This window comes from Manis pentadactyla, chromosome 11, assembly GCF_030020395.1.
Source record: "Manis pentadactyla isolate mManPen7 chromosome 11, mManPen7.hap1, whole genome shotgun sequence".
NCBI classification, from domain to species: domain Eukaryota; kingdom Metazoa; phylum Chordata; class Mammalia; order Pholidota; family Manidae; genus Manis; species Manis pentadactyla.
In genome coordinates, this window is record NC_080029.1 from 28,328,479 (window position 1) to 28,348,481 (window position 20,003).

At 42.4% G+C, this 20,003-nt stretch overlaps 1 protein-coding gene and 1 long non-coding RNA gene across 3 annotated transcripts in view; one reads left to right on the forward strand and one right to left on the reverse strand.

Moving 5' to 3' along the window:
• Window positions 1-4,223: 4,223 nt before the first annotated feature.
• The window catches only part of LOC118926431 (uncharacterized), a 53,961-nt gene continuing 38,181 nt past the window's right edge, over window positions 4,224-20,003 (forward strand). Inside the window, exons 1-2 of the long non-coding RNA XR_008992445.1 lie at window positions 4,224-4,358; window positions 5,993-6,072. This is a non-coding gene — a long non-coding RNA (uncharacterized LOC118926431). The remainder of the gene's footprint in view (window positions 4,359-5,992; window positions 6,073-20,003) is intronic.
• On the reverse strand, window positions 8,071-13,247 carry ACOT6 (acyl-CoA thioesterase 6). 2 transcript variants are annotated; one of them, XM_036913264.2, is made up of 3 exons: window positions 12,714-13,247; window positions 10,307-10,509; window positions 8,071-8,725 (listed from the first exon to the last, which is right to left on the reverse strand). In XM_036913264.2, exons 1-3 carry the CDS (start codon window positions 13,168-13,170, stop codon window positions 8,120-8,122), a joined length of 1,266 nt encoding a protein of 421 aa, XP_036769159.2. In that variant the 5' UTR covers window positions 13,171-13,247; the 3' UTR covers window positions 8,071-8,119. The 2 variants fall into 2 exon arrangements, with proteins under 2 accessions (XP_036769159.2, XP_057344318.1); XM_057488335.1 differs by lacking the exon at window positions 12,714-13,247 and adding an exon at window positions 12,119-12,216.

A 20,003-nucleotide genomic window follows, 5' to 3' on the forward strand; every position in this document is an offset into this window, starting at 1 on the left:
TCCTGTTAGAAATCATTCCAGCCTCTGACCATTCCAAGAAAGTTCTCATAGCCCAATGGTTCCTCATCATAAAACTAGGGGCCTGTTTTATGTATTCACTCCTGTTCAAAACAGTTTTAAAATATCTGGGATGGGACAGATATATCAAACTAATTAGTAGATGCCAATTTTTAGAAACATTTGTAAGTACATATAGAAGGTGACAGGGAGTGTAGGTGGAAAGGGTGGGTAAATGGCACACTGAAAACTGGTTTTCACTTACCAATTACCTCATATTCAAGCTCAAATAAACCAAAATGGAGAGACATGTATAGCAACTAGAGCTACAGGTTCTGATGAAGTTGAAGCAAGTATTTTACTTCTTTTAAAAGCTTGCATATGCCCATGGGTATTCCAGATCTCAGTCATTTGTCAAAAATATACCATCTGTCCCTTAGTTTGTTTTGAGCATATTCTAAACTTAACCATCTAGTTTGTTAATCTTTACTCAAGATGCAAGTACAAAAACTTCAAGGTCTTCCGAGACTCAGTCTGAGCAACAGCATGAGCTTTGAGTCGCCCACCTTCCAAAATAGGCACCCTCAATATGGGATCCAGAGCTACAGACAAAAAAGGGCTGTAAGGAGAATCTTTTCTGTGGCCAGCATTAGGGTAGCTTAAATGAGTGAAATTTGTCTTCCCATGCCCTGTGAGATGCTTTACAGGTATGCTAGCATACATAGAGTTCTTCCAATGCCTGTCATCCTCTCCAACTATAAAAAGGAAATGGTCATGCCTTTTTCAAGGGGAATGCAACTTTCCTGGTAGGGTGGATGCAAGGAGTCCTCTCGTGCTTCTTTGTCATCATAAAATCCTGAATTGGTGACAGATATTTTGTATAGGTTAAAAGACAGTACTGGTGGGATTAATCTACCACGTGTAAGGTCAGTAGCTGTGTTAGAGGTGCAGTCATTGATGTTCACAACCGCAGTTATATTTGGGAGAAAGATAGTCATGGAAAATGCCAATTCTGCCTCTTTGCCAGAATCAATGACTCCAATGTTTGCATTCTTAACTTGGATTGAAGAAAAAGAAGACAAACAAGGAGAGAGGGGAAAAAAAAAAAAAGACAGCATGATTGTTAATGCTATTGGAGTCACAAAACCCTCAATAAAAAAAACCTTTTATGTATCTGTCAGATAACTTATTATTTATTTATACATTCATCCATTATTTCATTCAACAGTCACTTATATTTTCCAACTCATTAGTACTACTTTCTTTATTCACTCTCTCGTGACCCTAATGAATTCATTTAAAACCCTTTTCTCTGTACCATCCTCTCACCTTTGGATGACTTTGAACAAATTTAGCTGCCTCCTCAAAGTATCAAAATTTAAGCCCTTCACGATTGCAAGTGGATCTTCATAGCCAAAAAATGACAGAACCAGAGTAGCAAAACTTTAACGTGCTAGGAGACTCAATCAAGATTCATTTAATACTCTGTCACCAAACATATCAATCAAACCATGAAAAGGACCATCTCCTATGAACCAGGAAAGGAGATTAACCTTGGTTACATTACAGAACATTTATAGGCTATCATACCCAGCTAACATTTTCTAAATAAAATTCTAATTGTAATATCCTTTTTTGTTTTAAAACATCTGCCTATTTGCTTTGGAAAGAAAACATCTGTTTTGGCTGAAACAGCTTTACTGTGTTGAAATAGACAGTTGGGGCTTTTTTGAAGCTGTAAATGTAAAAATATTTTTATATTTTTCCTCATGAGAAAATCATTGGGAAATGGAAAAAAATGTGAAAATCAGCATAAAAGACATAGAAAGTGTCTTCAAGTTAAGTTCTGAGAAATCTGAGCAGTTTTGCAGTCTTTGAGGTATTGAAGTGTAGTATCTAATTTTTAAAAAATGTCCAACTTCAAGGAGCCCTTTGACTTCACGATGAGCTTAAGATAGTCACCAAAATCCATAATTAAATAAGGTTTAAACAATTTTAAAGGTCTAATGAAGATGTAATACAAAGTGAACAGTATGTGTGGAAGGGTAGTAAAATGTCAAACTAATATCCTTCTAACCTTGATCTGTTATTTCTCTTTCAACATTCCTATTGGAAATTCATTCACCATTCCAAGAGAAGAATTTCTCAGCCAATTGCTTCCCAGTTTTTTTCAGACATATGCCTCTTATTCCAAATAAAAATCCCATATAAATCTATAAGAACTGAGTAGGAGGCAAAAATGTTAGGATAGACATCCCACTAAGAGATCTAAAATTCCAGTGCCAGAGTTCATTTCTAAGTTTTCAAATCTAGAAACAAGTGAGGGCACATCCAGCTAGCACAGTGAATGTGGTGTTATACATCCTAAGGCAGTGATTTTACAAGATGGTTTTCTTAACATTCAGGATATCTGCATATCTTAATCTGCTCTTTTTAATATTAGATAAATCTCAAGTGTTTCTGGATTCAAGATTAGTTCCAGAAAGCCGAAAGCAAACCATGAAAAAGATAGAACATACAGATCCTTAAATAATTCTGGCAATAGAGTTTCCCAATCACAGGCTTCAAAATACTAATCTGATTACCACATTAAAAAATTATGAGAATTTGTTTGTTTCAGTTCAGTAATCTGGTCCCCAGTATGGAAATTCACTAGAATCTTATAGGCTATATAAAAAAAAGTCCCAACCCCAGCTATGAAAATGTTTTAAATCTCTCATTTAAAAGATTCTGAGTTACTCTTAAGCATCTTGAGGGTGAAAATAGGGGATAAGTCAGACTGGGTTTTTAAAAATAAAAAACTAATTATTTCATTGATTCACTCAGTCTGTGTCTATGGAGAAAGAGTTTGGAGCTCAAAAGTTTGACTGCACCCCGATTTTAGCATCACCTAGATGTGTGATTTGGTTAGGACACTTTAGGCCTTAATTTCCTCATCTGCACAATAAAGAAGTTGTTCCTTGGGCTCTGAAATGAGCAACCATAGTTTTTTCATCATGATGAAAATCTCTAAGGGATTAGAGTACATCAGACTACAACAACAAAAAAAGGTCATCTTTATTCTAACATGAAGCTAGTATAAAAAAATGAACAATGTAATAGAATTTCAGTCGCTTTTGGGCTTGAACAGATAGTAATTCAAGATAAATTTGTATTCACTATTCACGTCATTTTTACAAGAAATGATAATGGAAAATGTTAAATGAACACAAGACTCTGACAAGTAGAAACAGCCAAACAGGCACTTAATGCGAGAAACTTTGGAGCAGTTTCATGCTTAGAAAAGCAAATCTGCACGATACATGATGGCAAGGAATAGCGTCTGTGGCACTAAGAGTTTGGATGATGGGCAGCTGGCAGAAGAGAGGTACTCAAGCATATTGGATTTAAATTCTAGCCACCCTTTAGGCGAATGAATGTCCCAACTGGTGTCTAGATCATAAAATAAAGAAATTGAGATGCTTGCTTGGTTTTCAGATGACAAATATGCTATCAAAGCACACCAGCTTTCGTTAAATCGATTCCCTAAATCCACTGCACGGCCGTCTGCGGAAAGGACCTCACACGTCTGGGAACAGCAGGAAGACGCCCCGACAGAGGCCGGTTTGCAGCTGCGCTCGGGGATGGTGAGCCAGCGCTGCACCTGGGCGGAGGCCAGCGCCTTGTGGTGGACCGTCCCCTCCACTTTGAGGGGGCTTTTCATCACGTCCCTTGGCATCTGGCTGAAGCACGGATCCTCCGAGCGGGCCAGCGTGAGGTTCCACAGGTGCCCCAAGGCTTCCACGCCCGTCAAGTGGTCGCCCAGAGTCCGGGCCCCGGCCAGGCCCACTCCCCGCAGCCGTCCGCTTCACAGTGGGCCAGCGAGTGGAAGAGGCGCCTGGGTAGAGCGCCGCAGGGTCACCAGCTCGCCGGGGTCTAATATGCAGGAGCTCTTCCGCCAGCCCAGTCACGGGCGTGACGGTCAGGGTCGCGGCCTTTTGGGAGAAAAGGGACGAAGTGAACTACGCCCTCCCGAGCTGGAGGGTGGCCCCGGGGACTCCGACATTGGCCAGGGATGCCCGCCACGTGGCGCCGGGATCTTCGCTGTAGCGGCGGCGCGGCGCTGGCTGGACAGCAGTCTCCCCTTCTGGAGGGCCTAGCAGCGTAGGCCGGGAGGGGCGGGGTAGGGCTGGCGCGAGTGGGCAGGCGGGGCGGGGCCGGAGGGGCGGGGCCTGGTTGGGCCAGAGCGGAAGCCAGAGAGTAAACAACCGGGGCCGGTTCCCTGGGGTTCCCCTCAGCAAAGGGATGCAAGAAAGGGAGACTTAGGAGGGCGCGGGATGGAAGTGCTTTTGGAGGTCCTGTGGTGGGGCTGTCTGAGAAAGGTAGGAGCTCATCCCGAGCCTAGCTCTCGACTTAAACGAGAATGTGAAGTTAGTGATTTCTGACAAAATTTAAACCGGTCGCCTTCTCGAAAAACCCCTCATTGGCCACCAGGTGACACTGTTTCCTAAACCTGGTTGAAGGAGGCTGTGTACTACTAGGCTCCTGCCAAATTCCTTTTCGTCCTTGAAATTATTTTTGCCCAGGATTAAGAAAGGCTGTCCAGATTAAAGTTTAAACGTTTCGGAAGAGGCAGCCCTACAGAAATATATACACTGTGGAAATAATCTCCATTGTCCTGTGGCCTGGTACAAGCATTAAAAATGTATATTTATATATGCAGAAAAAAACCCTTACATTATAGGGCATTTTTTTTTAAAGAAAAAGACGTGAACTCACAAAATAAAGCCATATTTTTCTATTCATATAAATAGTTGTACATACATACATACATACATACATACAAAATCTTTCTAGTAAGATACAACCAAGTTAGTAACAGTAATTATCCCTGGAAAAGACTGGGATTGGGTGATAAGAGGACTTTCAAATTGTATGTTTTACTTGAATCTTTCACAGTGCAGAATGTAGAGATATATGTACTTTAAAATTTGTGCTATAGAATTCTATTTTAATTAAAATGCAAGTGTGAAATGAGTGTAATTAATCCATGTGAAAACATTCCATTAATCAGGTTTATCCAGGAAAAAAGGTGTATATGTAAATCTTGAATTTTTGTTGAAACAATCTCATTTTCAAATACCTTATGTCACTCTGTAAATAAGATAATAAATGTCATGTATCTTGATTTATGGACCGAAAATATTTGCCACTGAAAGCGTATAGTCCCTGGGATTAAAAATTTCTGGTTTAGAGCCATACTACAAACCTATCTTCTTTGAAAAGTACTTGTTAAAGTTCCTCTGTCTTTGGAGAACACACACACACACACACACACACACACACACACACACATATATATATATTTTTAAGGATGACCCCCAGTTTTAGGAAAACTCAGATACTGTCCCCAAATCCATCACTATAGTGGCTGTGAATTTTGGATTTTGTGCATCTCTGCATGTACATGAAAAAATAGAATGCCTTTCATGAGCCTATATCTTCCTAGTGTTCAAAGACTATTTAAAATGAATTTACTAATAGTAATACTTCAGAAGAATTAGGAAGTCTGTGCTTTTCAGTTGGAGAAATATGTAACAGGTTTATATAGATATTTTTTAAATGGTCAGTGATTGACAAAGAATATGTATTTGCTTTCAAAATGGTCTATTGGCCTTTGTCACCCTGATGGAAGTACATTCGAGGGTATTAGATATACAAATGAAAGCAGAACAATGGGCTGAGTCCAGTTAAATTTTCTAATTTGTTTCTGTTGTTTTCTTTTTAAAAAGTGTCTCCAACTAAATTTCTTTTAGGCTTCAATTGCTTTGAGCCACTACAAGGAAAAATTACAGCCATTAAAATATGTGTGTGTGTGTGTGTATAATGATTCCTTATTTCTTATCGTTTTAAATCTGAGCTGTTCAGTTTGGTTTATGGAGCCTCCCTATTGTACCCTTAACTTTCCAGTTATCCTCATCATTCAGCTTTGCACTCTTCGAGAATATCTCCTCAGGCTGGAAGGCTGTAGAACCAAATAGTCAGTGATGACCATGGACTTTAGAGTTGGACTGACCCAGTTCTCGCATTGACCAGGTACATTCTTAACTTTCCTTGGTCTCAATGTCTTCATCTGAAATAAGAGCTAATATTTGAGAGTTTAAATATGTTAAGTGCTTTACTTGGATTATCTAATTTAATCACAACAGCCCACCCAATGAGGTAGTTTCTATTGTAATCACTATTCATCATGTCTACTTTATACATGAGCAAATGGAGGCTTAGAGAGGTTAAAAACTTACTCAGCATCACACAATGGAGCCTGGGATTTATATCTACTGTGGAGGCATCCTTGAGGATAATACCCTTTACATCACTTAAGGTTTCTTAGTATGAGAATTTTTTGGAGAAATTGATTTCTAAGCTTTGCTTTTGTTTTATGAATGATGTTTTGTGTAACTGATTAGGTTTTCTTCTTTGCATGAAGCACTAGAAAACATGACTGAATGATTGGCCCAATCAAGTCAAGTATATAGGACTTTATAATAAGCACTACTGTATTAGCTTTACATTTTGCTTCCCAATATGGACACCTTTTCTCTTTCTCCCTTCTAATTCACATTTATCGTATTTTAGGTAGCTTTTTAATAAACCTAAAATTCTTCTCGAAATCTTAGAGACTAGCCGGCCAACTATAGTCAACTCTGAGGGAAACCAAATCTTTAGTCTGTGTAGGGCATTTCTAGGCTACTTTGTCATTGAGGAAGAAATTGAGGTGTAGGGCTGCTCTTAACACCCAGTCCTTGAGTACACAGCAGTGTTTAGTCATCATCCTCATGCTTAGCTTCTGGTGCTACCCTTTTTGGCCCTTACTCCTCTCACCCTCCCAGCCACATTCCTTATAACTTCTCCCTGTGATACCCCATTCCAAAGGCATCTGTAGGATAGCAGAAGCACCTGGAAGTGAGTTAAAGCACAGGCTCCAATAATTCACATTGCAGATTATACTACATAGTGAACAACTATAATTGACACATATTTTTAACAATTGGTCAAAATTGTTACTTCTAAGGAATGCTTCTTTTCATTAGTTAAGATCTAATGAGCATTTGTTTGTCTAGACCCAAACTGGTAAGATTTTGTATGGGCCCAGCAAACTATGTGATGTGTCTCAGAAACATCTTCCTGCACTCAAGGAAGACCCTCTGCTCTGGCCTCTTGTGACTCCAGATAGTGCCCAGTACATTGCAGTGGGTTGAGGCATACTGATCCCAGTCCTTCTCAGTAGGAAGGTAGTAGGAATAGATGGTGCTGAGAGGAAGTCTTATTTGGCAGGTATAACATCATGTCCAAAGATTAAGGCAGTGGTCCACAGGGTACAGTCCCAAAAATCTGCTGGCATTGAGGCATTCCTGTAGATTCACAAGTACCAAGATTGAGAATTCCAAAAGATAGTAAATATAGAGGAAGTATATGTCAACATACTGTTTTGCTTACAATAAATGGATTCAAATTTACTTTGTGAAGAATCCTTTATAAACTCAAAATTTGTAAAAGATACTTTACTGGTAAAGGAGATATTGTGATCTAGGGCCTTATTCAAAAATAAAAGCAAAGCTTAGAAAATTGAACATATCAATGCCTCCAATCTTCAGAGTGAGGTTCAGAGACAAGTCTTAAGTACATGGTCAGGAATGGGTACTGACAAGATAAAGCAGAGTCATTCCTTAAGGGACTCAAGGGGACAGATTCCTGAGACTCAGACATGGTCAGTTAGGGCCCAAAGGGAATATGGGACTATTAGCAATACAGAAGCTGAGTCTTCAGAACCAGAACACAAGGCCAAATCTAGGCCAGCAATTGAGAGTTGGGCAGGCACTTCTTACATTTCTACTGCTTATGGTTAAGACTGATCCTACAGATAAGACCGGGGTTTGGCCTATATGTTGGGTAAAGTTCAAGGGAGAAAGGGGTGGATTATGCAGTGAAGAAAGGGTTTCAAAGGATGAGAATCCAGTAGGACCTGACAAGGAAGCCAGGATGGTTGCTTTGTTAAAAAAAAATTCCTAGGTGCTCTGGAAAACCCAATACATGTTGTATGAATAGGATTTTTATTAATAGTATCTGGTCTGTGGTTACAATGTTATATTTTGCTGGGTTTAACAGACTTTTTACCATTGAGATGTTTATGGAAGAAAGTTTGAATGTGCTGCCAGGCATCTACCTGTGCCCTTGAGTGAGCCTTTGGCTCACCTCCATAGAATATTGCTTGACCCAACAATGCATGCACAGAGGCTCTGCAAGGAGGAAAATAAGGTGGATCAATACAATGACCAGTTCCTGGGTAGTAGATTATCTGAGGTCTATCTTTCCCATGGGCTTTTAACCGTTCAGAGGCTATGTGAGCATAGTCTTCACTCTTCCAGTTATGATCATCCATGCCAACAATAAATAGGAAGGGTCCCTGGGCCTTCTCCAGTGGAATAACACTTTGGTGGTGGGGTTCCTCCAGTGGATTGTTCCAAATATCCATGAAATTTAAAAGGCCTGACTCAGTGATTGTATGTTTCCTTGAGTCATTGCCAAGATTAGGAATAATCATATCCTTGTAATGCAGAGGAGCTATTGTATTGGCCACACAGGCATTGATAAGTACAGTGGCTGTGATGCCCTTCAAGAAGGATGCCATTGAAAGACATAGGTCACCTCCTTTGGAGAAGCCAAGAAGCCCCACACTAGGGCCTTTCACCTGAAGAAGAGAGAGAGAACAAGTCTAGAATTCATAAATGGTGATTTTACATTCTCTAGGTAGCTTTCTTAAATGTCACATGCTTTCCTTCCTTATGCAATAATCCACAGAACTCAAGTGTTTCTTTTAATAAGCACATTAATTGATTTCCTTGTACATAGGCCCTCTACTAATATTTATGGCAACTGGATGAAGAGTACACACAAGAATCCATATACCCTACAGCTAAATATTTAAGTTATAATCCAAACAAGAAATACTGTTGAATAAAATATATTATTTTCTCCTCCCTTGATACATATACCTTCATAACAATTTATAAGGCCAGGTTCAAATTTAAAATCTTAGGACTTCTTAAAGTTCTGTACTGGAATGTGGCATGGGGGAGAGCCAGCCCTTGGTCCCAGTCCTTGGTCCCTGACCCACCCTCTTTCTCTTCCCATCCCTGGCTCCCTCATGTACCTTGAGGGGCTTTTCACACATGTGTGTGGATACCCCAGCCTATATGTTTAAGGGCTAGATGTTTTCACATTGATGGACCCAAGAAGAGGCATAGAGCCTGGAAGAGGATCAGTGGTGTTTGGCAGAGAATTCTGGGGTTGCAGATCATAAGGGCGTGGTGGGGGAGAGGGGGCACATGGGTTCCAGGTGGCACATTCCCTTGGTCCTTTAGCCTCGTTACTCTGTGAGCAGGGCTCAGCCAAAGGAATGCCAGAGTGTGGCCACCTAAAACAAAGGGTCCAGGGCAGAAGCCCCTCTTGCCTAGGTCTAATGGCAGAAGAACTGATAGTTTCTTCCTTTTCATGGGCTTTATCTCCCCTAAAAAAAAACAATTATCACAGTTCAACATCCACCAAGTTTTAGCAGCTCTGCTAAGAAATCAGTCCCTGAATTCTAACAGAGTTAGACCATCCTATAGACCTTGTAGAACATCTTATTCCTTAACATTAAAATTAATGTTAGAGAAGTTTGAAGCAAAGAACATTGGGGATGGGAAGGTTGGTGGAAGAAGGTATCTCTTTAAGTCTAGAGAGCAGCAAAGAGTATGTATTCCATTTCCAAAATGTTTTAATTATATTTTTCCAATCTCAGATATGAATTTTATCTACACAACCATAATACCAGTATCACACTTAACAAAATCAATAATGATTCCTTTAATATCCTCAAATACACTGTCCCTATTCAAATATTACCAATTGTCTAAAAAATGTCTCTTTGTGGTCTTTTTCCTCTACACATTTATGTTAACTTATAAATGAGAAAAGTTGAAGCCCAGACAGGGCAACTGTCTTACTCAGGATTATAAGGTACTTGGTGGTAGAATCAGAAGTTAAGGCTAGTAACTTTTTGGTCCATCTCTTTAAATTATGGTCAAGAATTAAAGAAAATGAAATAGTTGAATCTTCAGGGGTTTGTGAGAGACAGGTGGAAATGAAAATAATCATCCTGATAACTCTGAAGGCGACATTGTGTCTCATGTTATACTTCCAGCCCCAGTGTCCTGGGTAGGGCTTTTGGGTCCAGCCCTTGTCTGTTCTACCTGCGTTCTTCTGTATTTAGGCAAGCACCACAACTCACCTTTGGATGCTGCAGCATGAAGTCCACGGCTTCTTCAAAATACTCCAGGCGCACATCATTCAAATACTCAGGGAGGTCTTCAAATCTGAAATAAGCCAGAGCAAGCACAGCAAAACCATGTCCAGCCAGGAGGCTTGCCCTGTATTCACAAAGGCCACCACCACTTCCAAACAGATCAATGATCCCAGGGAAGGGCCCTGCACCTGGAGAGTACCACATAGCATAAGGAACTTTAGACTCTCAAAAGACATTTTTGGGTTTCAGATTTTGGCAGTCAGCAAAGAGAAATTTTTGGTGCAAGGTGGGATGGGAGTGGGAGGGTTGGTGGTAGAAGGACTCTTTTTACTCTGCCTTTTTAAAAAAAATAACCTTCAGGCAGAAGGGGGTGGGACAAAATGCTTTTTCTTCAGACTTTTTCACATGTTTTCAAAAAACTAAGATAATATAAATAAACCAAATTAGAAATAACATATAATGAGATGTACATTTTCCACACACAAAAAAATCTACTCGAGAATGCTATGAGAGAGCACTCTACCTATGTAGGGGATTATTAGAATATACATCCTTTGCTACAGTCTTAACACCATACCTAAACATGCCATGTTCTCTTTGGCTCCTCCTCCCCTCTCCACCTTTTTTGACCTGATTGACTCACCAGTCTTCAAATCTATGTTTAGGTCTTCCTTCCTGGAAGCCTCCCCAGATCCCCCTCAATGCCCAGTTAAGTTGGATACCCTTTTATATGTACCCACCAGCACCCTGGGCTTGTACTTCTCCGTAGCACTTACCATACTTACAGGTACAAGTATAGTTGCCTGGATCCTCTATTAGGTTGTAAGTACAGTGAGGGCCCTGTCTGACTTTGCTATCTACTGCATCCCAGTGTAGCATAGTCCTTGACTTAATACATATCTGTTATATGAATGAACTCTTACATTATTTACAAAAGCCTTTGAGATTGAAAACCGGAAATTTAAAATGTGCCCCACAGTAGACACTAACATAGTTAACACAAGATTGACTTTACTGGAATATCTGGTATCATGATTGGGTGGCGAAAGGTTTTCTTTTTTTAATGTTAAGTCTTTAGGAGATTTTTATTGAATCAGTCACTGAATGTGTTGAGCTGCTACTATATCCCTGTGCAAGCCTCTAGGTATATAGAGATGCAAAGATCTGTAAAACCTACTTCCAGCCCCAGAAGTTCACAGTTGAGTGGGAAGCAACTAGTTAAGGTTGTGAATTGCTGGGGAGCCTTTAAGAATAAATCATGGCGTCTTGTTTTGGAGAATAAGCACAGAATTCAGTTTAGGGATTCTGAGAGCCGTGGCAACTCCAGCATTTCTATATAGTAGGGGTTTCAGTTAAGAACTTGGTTGGAAGGCACGGGTTAGGGGTCTTGTGTCCCAGTCATTTACTTACCAAGCATCTTTTTTTACTTAGACTAGGTTTTCTCACCTTCAGCACTCGAGACATTTTGAGTAAAATCTGTCGTTGTTGTATGGGGCTGTCCAGTGCATTATGGCTGTTTAGTATCAATCTCTGACCTCTACCCACTAGATGGCAATAGCACAACCCCCTCAGTTATGACAACCAAAAATGTCTCCAGATATTGCTAAATATCCCCTGGAGTGGGCAAAACCCACCCCAGGCTGAAGACAGATTGTTTACCATAGAGGGGAGGAAATCATTAGGGAGTTTTTTGTTAGGATTATGGGGCATTGCTACTATCTGTTGGTTTTAGCCCCCTTGGAAGTTTGGTGTGAAAGGAGATAAAAATTACTCTTGCAGGCAGACAGAAGTCATTACCTTATACAGGTATTTCAAACAGCCCAGTTGATAAGGAAAATATTCAACACAGCCGTCAAGGTCAGCAAACCGCTTTTTTCCTCCAGTTGGCAAAGCACTCCCAGCTCCCACCTCCCCTCCTCCAGGCTCCTCTTTTGCCCTGTGCACGCCGAAATGCCACATATCAAAATAATATAAATTGCCCCCCTTGCTTGTGCTCAGGGCTCAGACTTTTGGGAGATTACTCCTCTCTGAGCCCGCCGGTGTGAAGCAAAACCTCAACACTCCAAGACCTCCGAGTGCCGCTTAGTTCTTCCGTCAGTGATCCAGTCCAGGCTTTCCAGTATTTTCCGTAACAGTGGCTGGTACATAGCAGCTCTCAATAAATGTTTTCAGTATGTTGAATACACTTTCTAGCTTATAGCTAAGGAAGTGACACGAAGTCCCATGAAACTGAAAGAGGAAAACCCTATCCCAGAATCCACGACAGATTCTGCAGCGCGGGTACAAGTTTAGGGAATTCACAATCACGTGGCTTCATGACCAGGAAGGGGCCGCCCAGGGTCCTGGGACTCCACCCTGTTCTCCAGAATAGCCTGGGACGCGAGGTGCTCACCTGGCGGCAGGAAGAGCGTGGCGCGTACCCTGCCCGCGCGCACCGGCTCTCGCCGCACCCCGGGTCCCAGGAAGACGCGCTGGTGCACCGCCCTGCCTAGGAACCGCCAGGCCTCGGGCCCGTGGCCGTCCAGCACCTCCAGCTCTACGGCCAAGGGCATCTGCACGTCCCGCTTCACCAGCCGCAGCAGGGGTTTCTCGGGCTCCAGGGCCCAGAAGAGCCCCATAGGCTCGAGCCCCACGAAGCTGCCGCCCAGAGCGGGTGCGCTCGTGAGGTCCAGCAGGCCGGCGGCGTTGGCGCGGTAGTGCGCGTGGGCCCGGAACAACGCGCCCTTCTCGTCGCGCAGGGACGCGCGCAGCGTGACCGGCTGCCCCGGGGCCAGGCCGCGCACGGCGATGTGCACGGGCTTGTCCCAGAGGCTGCGACCCGCGGGCTCCAGCGTCACCTTCGCCGCCATCCGGATCTGTGCGGGAATGGGGCGTTCGGGTCCACGGGTCCGGACTGGCGTCTCTCCACCTCCTTGGGAGGCAGTCACAGTTGGCACCACTCCTATTGGGTGGACATGGGGACACTGCCGTCCGCTGGGTCAGGTCGGCTACAGTTTGTGCAAATCTTCTAGTGCCTAATTAGTAGAAAGTATCTGCTAAAATAAGAGTTAATTACTAATCCTGCAATTGAGTCTGGTCAGGGTGATAACAGAAGTACAAAGACTCCTGAGAGTTACCGGACTGGGAAATACAGTGCAGTTCCACGAGCTGGCATTTTAAAAAGCATCCTGTGTAATTCTGGTGATCAGTGGAGAAACAGCCCCAATCCCTCATTTACCCCTCCGTCCTTTACCAAACCTTTTTCCTAGAGGTAAGGGTACCTATATATACATGTTGTCCGGCAACTGTGTCTGGGGAGGTGTCTCCCTGCACACTAGGTGAAACCTCAACCCGGACAGGGGAGGATTCTTGACTCTGATGGAGAAAGAATTCTTAACCAGGTCAAAGGAGTGTAGGTAAAGAATTCACTGAAGCAAGGGTAGGGGCGAACATCAGCAGGCATGTAGGCAGCTGACAGCAGATGGCAAGGAAGAACAGAGTGAGGAATGGGAAGTGCATTGAAGTCCTGCTCAGCATAGGGCAAATTCCTTGTCAGCATCTAAAGCCAGGGTATCCAGTGTCTGCTTGAATCTGGACAATGTGGGAACTAAGCCCCTAGAACCCCAGGATTTGGGGGAGCTGCAGAGCACTGGATGGAGTGAGTTTATGTTCTGAGAACTTTCACTTCACTACTGGTCTGAAATAAAACCCAAGAGAGAAGGATTTTATTAAGACTAGAAAACTGAATGAAATAACAAAGCAACAAAGACCCCCAGTAACTTTGTAACTAGGTTTACCACCAGAGGTGAAGGTTGGAGAGTTCTTGTCTTTATCAAGGGGAAGAATTCAGAGACTAGTGAAATCAGCTTATGCAACAAGAAAGTTTATTTGATGTAAGACAGTACACACTCAGGAGTGCAGGCAACCTCAGAGGAGGCACAGCTTAAAGGTTTATTTAGCTTTTGGAGTTTTATAGGGCCTTTTGGTTAGGGGTCAGCAGAAAGCATGATGTATACAGGTGATTCATAATTCCTTTGAAGTTTTTTTTAAGAATAGGGTTATTGAGGTGACTGTGGATCCCTGTCTCTGCATTCTTTATTCACATAAGTTCATTTACACTTCAGAGGTCTGTCTCCTGTCCTGGTTACAAAGTTACTTAACTGGTTAAGGGGCTGGAAGAACAGGAAAAACAGCATGTAGATAAATTGACAGATAATCTGGGCCTTTTTCCAAGGCTAAGTAGATTTACAGTGGAATGACCTTTGTCCCATTTCCCTGCTCTATCATAAGCTGCTATAATAACATCTTTGTCCTCATGAGAGGACAGTGGCTTCATAAAAAATCCAATGCTTGTCTAGTGACATGACAGAGTAGCTGTAGCTTGTATGTGACATGCCATCTCTAGTATTAAACAAAAATTAATTTCTGTTTTAGGGGTGGAGATTTCATAGATAGAAAAAGCCTTTGTCTGATCTAAGTTAGAATCTCTCTGGTTACCACACATAATTATACCTACAGAAAGGTTTCTCTAGAGAGAGTCCCTGAGCTTCATGCTCAATAGCCCAATGCCTTTCAGTTATAAATTCAATATGGAAAGACTATGCCTCAGAAACAGTTGTTAACAGAGTCACCTCTGATCACTATGCCATCAATATAATGAGTAACTTTACTATCTGAATTAGGTTTAGGAGTACTGTTTAAATACCAGTTTATCAGATTATAACAAATGCTAGAAAATTGAAATATCTTGGAGGCAACACTGTAAAGATAAATCACTGGCTGCCAAGTGACAGCAAACTGCTTGTTGGTGTCCAAAATTAATTGGGATTGAAAACAATGCCCTGGTAAGATCAATAAAAGAATATTAATCAGGGCTGACTCAGAAAGATCTTCCTATAGAGAAACTATGTTAGTCACAGTCAGCACAACTTCATTCAGTTTTGTGTATCCTCCACATCTGAGATCCATTTACTTTTCCAGTAACCCAGCTGGATGTTAAAGGGGAAAAGGGTGTGTAAGTCCGGGGAGACGAAATCCCAGGGCAAAATACCTCTAAAATCCGAAAAAAGTCAAAGGGACAAATAAAGTTTAAAACCTGTTTATTGCTTACAAACTGCAGTCCAGCTCTGTCTCTCTCCCATGCTCCATGCTCCGGTCCCTGGGCCACGGAGGGCTTATCTGTATCTGAGAGGTGAGGAGGAGGGCTGGTTTTGCTTCTGCTGGAGCAGGAAAGAAAGAAACATCCCCAGACTGAAGTTTGTAAGCAATAAACGGATTTTAAACATTATTTCTCCCTTTGACTGATTTCGATTTTTAGAGGTATTTTGAACCGGGATTTCCTCTCCCCAGTCTTACACTGATTGAGGTTTCCAGGAATTTACATCATATCTGATCCTGTATCTGATTTCCCCTGACATTCTTGAATATTTGTCTTGCCCAAAGCATCTGTACTGTGGCATATGGTTTCTCTGGAATCTGATATTTTAACAGGTCTAGAGAGAAAGGACATTAGGGCCAATGTCTCTCCCTCTGAGGTGCCTCATCCTTAGCCTTTAAGGAAAGGTTGCATTCAGATAATTAGGTTAAGAGGAAGGCATTGTTTTCAAAACAACCACTTGTTGTCTGGGTACAAAAACAGCTTCATCGTCATCCTAGCAAGCCCTCTCTTGGCTCTGTTTCCACAACTTTGAACTATGGAAGTTCCCAAGTTGAGTGCTGACTAAGACTGCCTTAGCTGCAGCTGTTACTGGAGAGTTTGAGAGTAACTCTTTCAGGTGCTATGTAAGTTACTTTTATAATTTGATTAAATCACCTGTGTAAGATAAATTCTAACCCAAATAAGCAGGCAACGAGAGGCAACAAAGGGCCAGGCAGTTTATTTGAGCACAATCCCGGGCGAGGTTCACCAGTTGGAAACACAGGCTGGAAAAGTTGTGTGCAGCTAGACAGGCGGGGAGTTTTTAAAGAAGGTAGGGGGAGGCAGTGCTTAGATTTACAGTGGTGCGAGGATTGGCTAGCCTAAGGCACATTTTTCAGGTTGGGAGGGGGCAGCAGTCAGGGACTTTGGCACATCATCAGTGTCTGATGTGCTCACCCCTCCCTCCGGTGCCTCCAACCTTACATTCCAGCCTTTTGATTATAATGGGTGCCAACTCGATCTGGCTACTTCCTGCTGAGGAGGGGTGGTGCGGGTAGGGTTGAGGCTGGTGGGAGGCCAGAGGAGGCTTGGAGGGAAGGGACGAGTACTGATGTACCCACATGGTCTTGTTCACTTCTACTGTCCGATCTCTCTATCGGTGGCCAGAGGTTCTAGCAGATATGTTGTCTTCATCTCTCAGGAAAGATATATATAGCATGATCACCCAGGCTTTGCCCCATCTAGTACTGTAGTCCAGACGATGAGACACAGACTGAGGCTTGTTTGTAGCAAGCAGCCTGGACGAAAGAATGGAAAGATGAGCATTGGGCGGGACAAGGGAGTATCTTTCTTAGGAGTGAGAAGTAAGGTAGGTAGGAGAGGTGTCCGGGGGAACTTGAGATAAGAGAGTATAAGGGTTAGCGACAACTGGGTGAAGAGGCATTACAGTCTCATTGATTATCTGCAGGTCTTGAACAAGCTGGTAGGCCCCCGATGGCTTTTTGACTGGAAGGATTGGAGCATTACAGGGAGAATTAGTTGGTACCAGAAGTGTTTGGGAAAGAAGATGGTTAATGATAGGTTGGATGCCTTTGCGATGGGGTTTGGGAAATAGGAAATTGTAGTCTAGAATGAGAGGAGGATGGGTCTTTGAGGTGGATGAGGACTGGAGCATGATGATTCAACATTACAGGAGTAGAGGTGTTTCAGACTATCGGGTTAATGCTGGTCTATGGTACAGGAGGGTCTGTGGAGGGCTCAGGGCTACAACTTATATTGGCTAAGATGATGAGTGAGCTCAGTTGGGGATGACTAAGAGGCAGGGAGATAGAGGCACTAAGCTTGGAGAGGATATTTCTCCCTAACAAAGGGATGGGACAGGACAGGATGACTAGAAATGAGTGGGTAAGAGGATGGCTCTCAAACGTGTAGGTTACTAGACTTGTCTCTAGAGGCTTAGAGGGGGTTCCCATGACACCCATGACCGAGACCTGGGAAGGATGTAAATGCCCATGAAAGGAAGGTAAAACAGAGTAGGCAGCTTCTGTGTCCACTAAAAAGGAGATGGACTTACCTGCTACCCACAGCATGGCTCTGGGCTTGGCAAGGGTAATATGGGTGTTCAAGTTTAGGCATCTTCAGTCTTTGAGTAGGCTCAGCAGGTCTGGAGGGAAGTCCCTCAGGGGGGCCTGCCTCTCACGAGACTCTGTTATGGGAGGATGACCTTCTCCAACTGGGCACTCTACTTTCCAATGACCTCTCTAACCGCAAACTGGGCAGGGTTTAGTTGGCTTGTTGGTTGGGTTGGGGCATCTCTTTGCCCAGTGGCTTTCTTGGCTACATGGGAAGCAGGGTCCCAGAGGCTCACGAGCTCTGGACCGGTCTTTGGTGTGATGAGACCCCTGTCCTGCCGGCCGCAGGGCCACCACGAAGGCTTGGGTTTGGGACACTGTCTTTCTCTCATTTTCTTCATTACAGGCATTAAAGACTTTAAAGGCCATGGTTACCAGGTCATGGAGTGGAGTCTGGGGTCCCTTTTTTGCCTTTTTAATTTACATCTTATGTAACTAATACTTGTTTTGGTGAAATTTAGTTCTTTACTAGTTTAGGAGTAATAAAACAGTGACTATAAATGACAAAAGACTTACAAATGACAATGGTTAAAGATCTGATGAGAGCTTACTGTAAGACAGTTGACATAAGGAAATTTGGATATTTTTCTAACACAAAACGTTCAGTAACAAAGTTTAGCATCATTCTCCTTGACAGTGCCTTCTAGGTAAGTTTATATCAGATAAATAAGCTAAATTGGCTAAATACTTTCTCTAATGAGAAAAAAAAGCCAAATTGGCTAAATACTTTCTCTAATGAGAAAAAATTTTTCTGACATATTCTAGGGGCCCTCTGGAAAATATTAGAGTTAACTAGAGGTAAAAGCACCTTTTTGAATTTGATTTTGGGAAGCTGTTAAAGTTTTTTTAAGGTATTTGTTTAAATAGAATCATAAGTTGCTAGGAAACAATACTTATGTATTTAACTAGAATGACAATAAAAGATTTAAAGGCTAATACAGAAGGTTCCACAGTTATTGGCAAAGCTTAGCTTTTAGTTTTTTCATATTAAGATTCATTATCTTAGATATTCAGACAACTCATTGAGACTTTAAGCATGAGAAACTGTTTTGATAAAACAATTAGAGAACTCTTTGCAATCTTTCAACATTGAGAGCAGACTAACAGTTAAGAAAACTTTGTCTTTTTAACTGAAAACAAAATTCTAATTTTTCTGTGTACTTGATATCATGACTCTTTCGCTTTAATTTTATATAGCATGACCATATCAATTCTTCTACAAACTTTCTACAACTTCCTTTTACATTGTGTTCCCCCTCTTTAAATAAATAGCTGAACTTTAGAACAATTACTTTCTTTTACCCTCAACAAAATGAATTTCTATTTTTTATACTTTCTCTTATTAAAACACACATCCTTTTAGCAAGTAGAGATGTTTTATTCTTTAAATAGCTTTAATTAGACCTCAAAACTATTAGGAACTTTAATTTTCAGTGGACACTGAGAAGTGGGCTATTGTAAACCATTGCACTAGCATTCTTTAGATTAACAAATTCATGAACACACTTTATAATTCCTGACACCATGTGCTTTACAGCATAATCTCTAAGCACAAAATATGTCTACTTAACTTAGCAAAACTTTAAGATTCTAGGTCACTACAAAAATTTTCAGGCTGCAGGCAGGCACACACACTGCAATACACAATCACTAAGATGTTCACTTGCTATGCCCAGCTCACCCACTCCCAACAACCACGCCAGACCACTTACAAAATGGCGGTGTGGGGAGGGGTGTAGGGTCGGGAGAGAAAGGAGGCAGGTCTGTGCTGGGAGGAGTCTTGTCCGTGGCTTCTGGAACCGGAGGGTGGGAAGAGCGTGTTTAGGGGGGGAAGAGGGCGGTGAAGGCGGAAGGAGAGGGGGAGGGGGTGGTGCAGCCACCGGAAGAGGAGAGGAGCAGGAAGATGGCATGGTTGAGAATGTAGGACTTTAAGATGGCAGCAACACGGGGGAGGACAAAGAACCTAAAATGGTGGCAGGGAGGGGTGGGGATAGCAAGCTGAGAGAGGTGGGAGACTAAGGTCCTCCAGCGGATCTGAAAAAGAAGAAGGACTGGGCAGAGTAAGAGGCTGACAATCCTTATCTGCAGATTGGGCCAGGAGAACCTGGGTTGTTGAACACTTAACGTAAAGGTCTGGGCGGGAGCACAAAGTCCAAAAAGCCTGCACATATGGGATTTCACTCCACTCTCTGCTCTGGTGGCAATAATTAGTCAAGTCGGTGAGGAGGCCAAAATCGAAAGTTCCCTCAGGGGGCCAGCGAGATTGTCCAAGGGGTACTGAGGCCCGGCCTCAGAGCAAAGAAAGACTAGCTTCCATTTGCGAACTTCCTGGGACAAATATAGAGTAGCCAAATTAGAAATGAGACACTGCAGTGGGGTCTGAGCCTCTGCTTTCGAGGGCTGGTTCCCCAGTCTGCGTCACCCTCCCAACTAA

What these genes read in the sequence shown, in the direction of transcription:
- ACOT6 (XM_036913264.2), bottom strand. Translation starts at nt 13,170, where the DNA reads ATGGCGGCGAAGGTGACGCTGGAGCCCGCGGGTCGCAGCCTCTGGGAC. An exon ending in CACGCTCTTCCTGCCGCCAG is followed by an intron (nt 10,510 to 12,713) that starts GTGAGCACCTCG and finishes GGTACTCTCCAG; the next exon opens with GTGCAGGGCCCTTCCCTGGG. An exon ending in TCATGCTGCAGCATCCAAAG is followed by an intron (nt 8,726 to 10,306) that starts GTGAGTTGTGGT and finishes TCTCTTCTTCAG; the next exon opens with GTGAAAGGCCCTAGTGTGGG.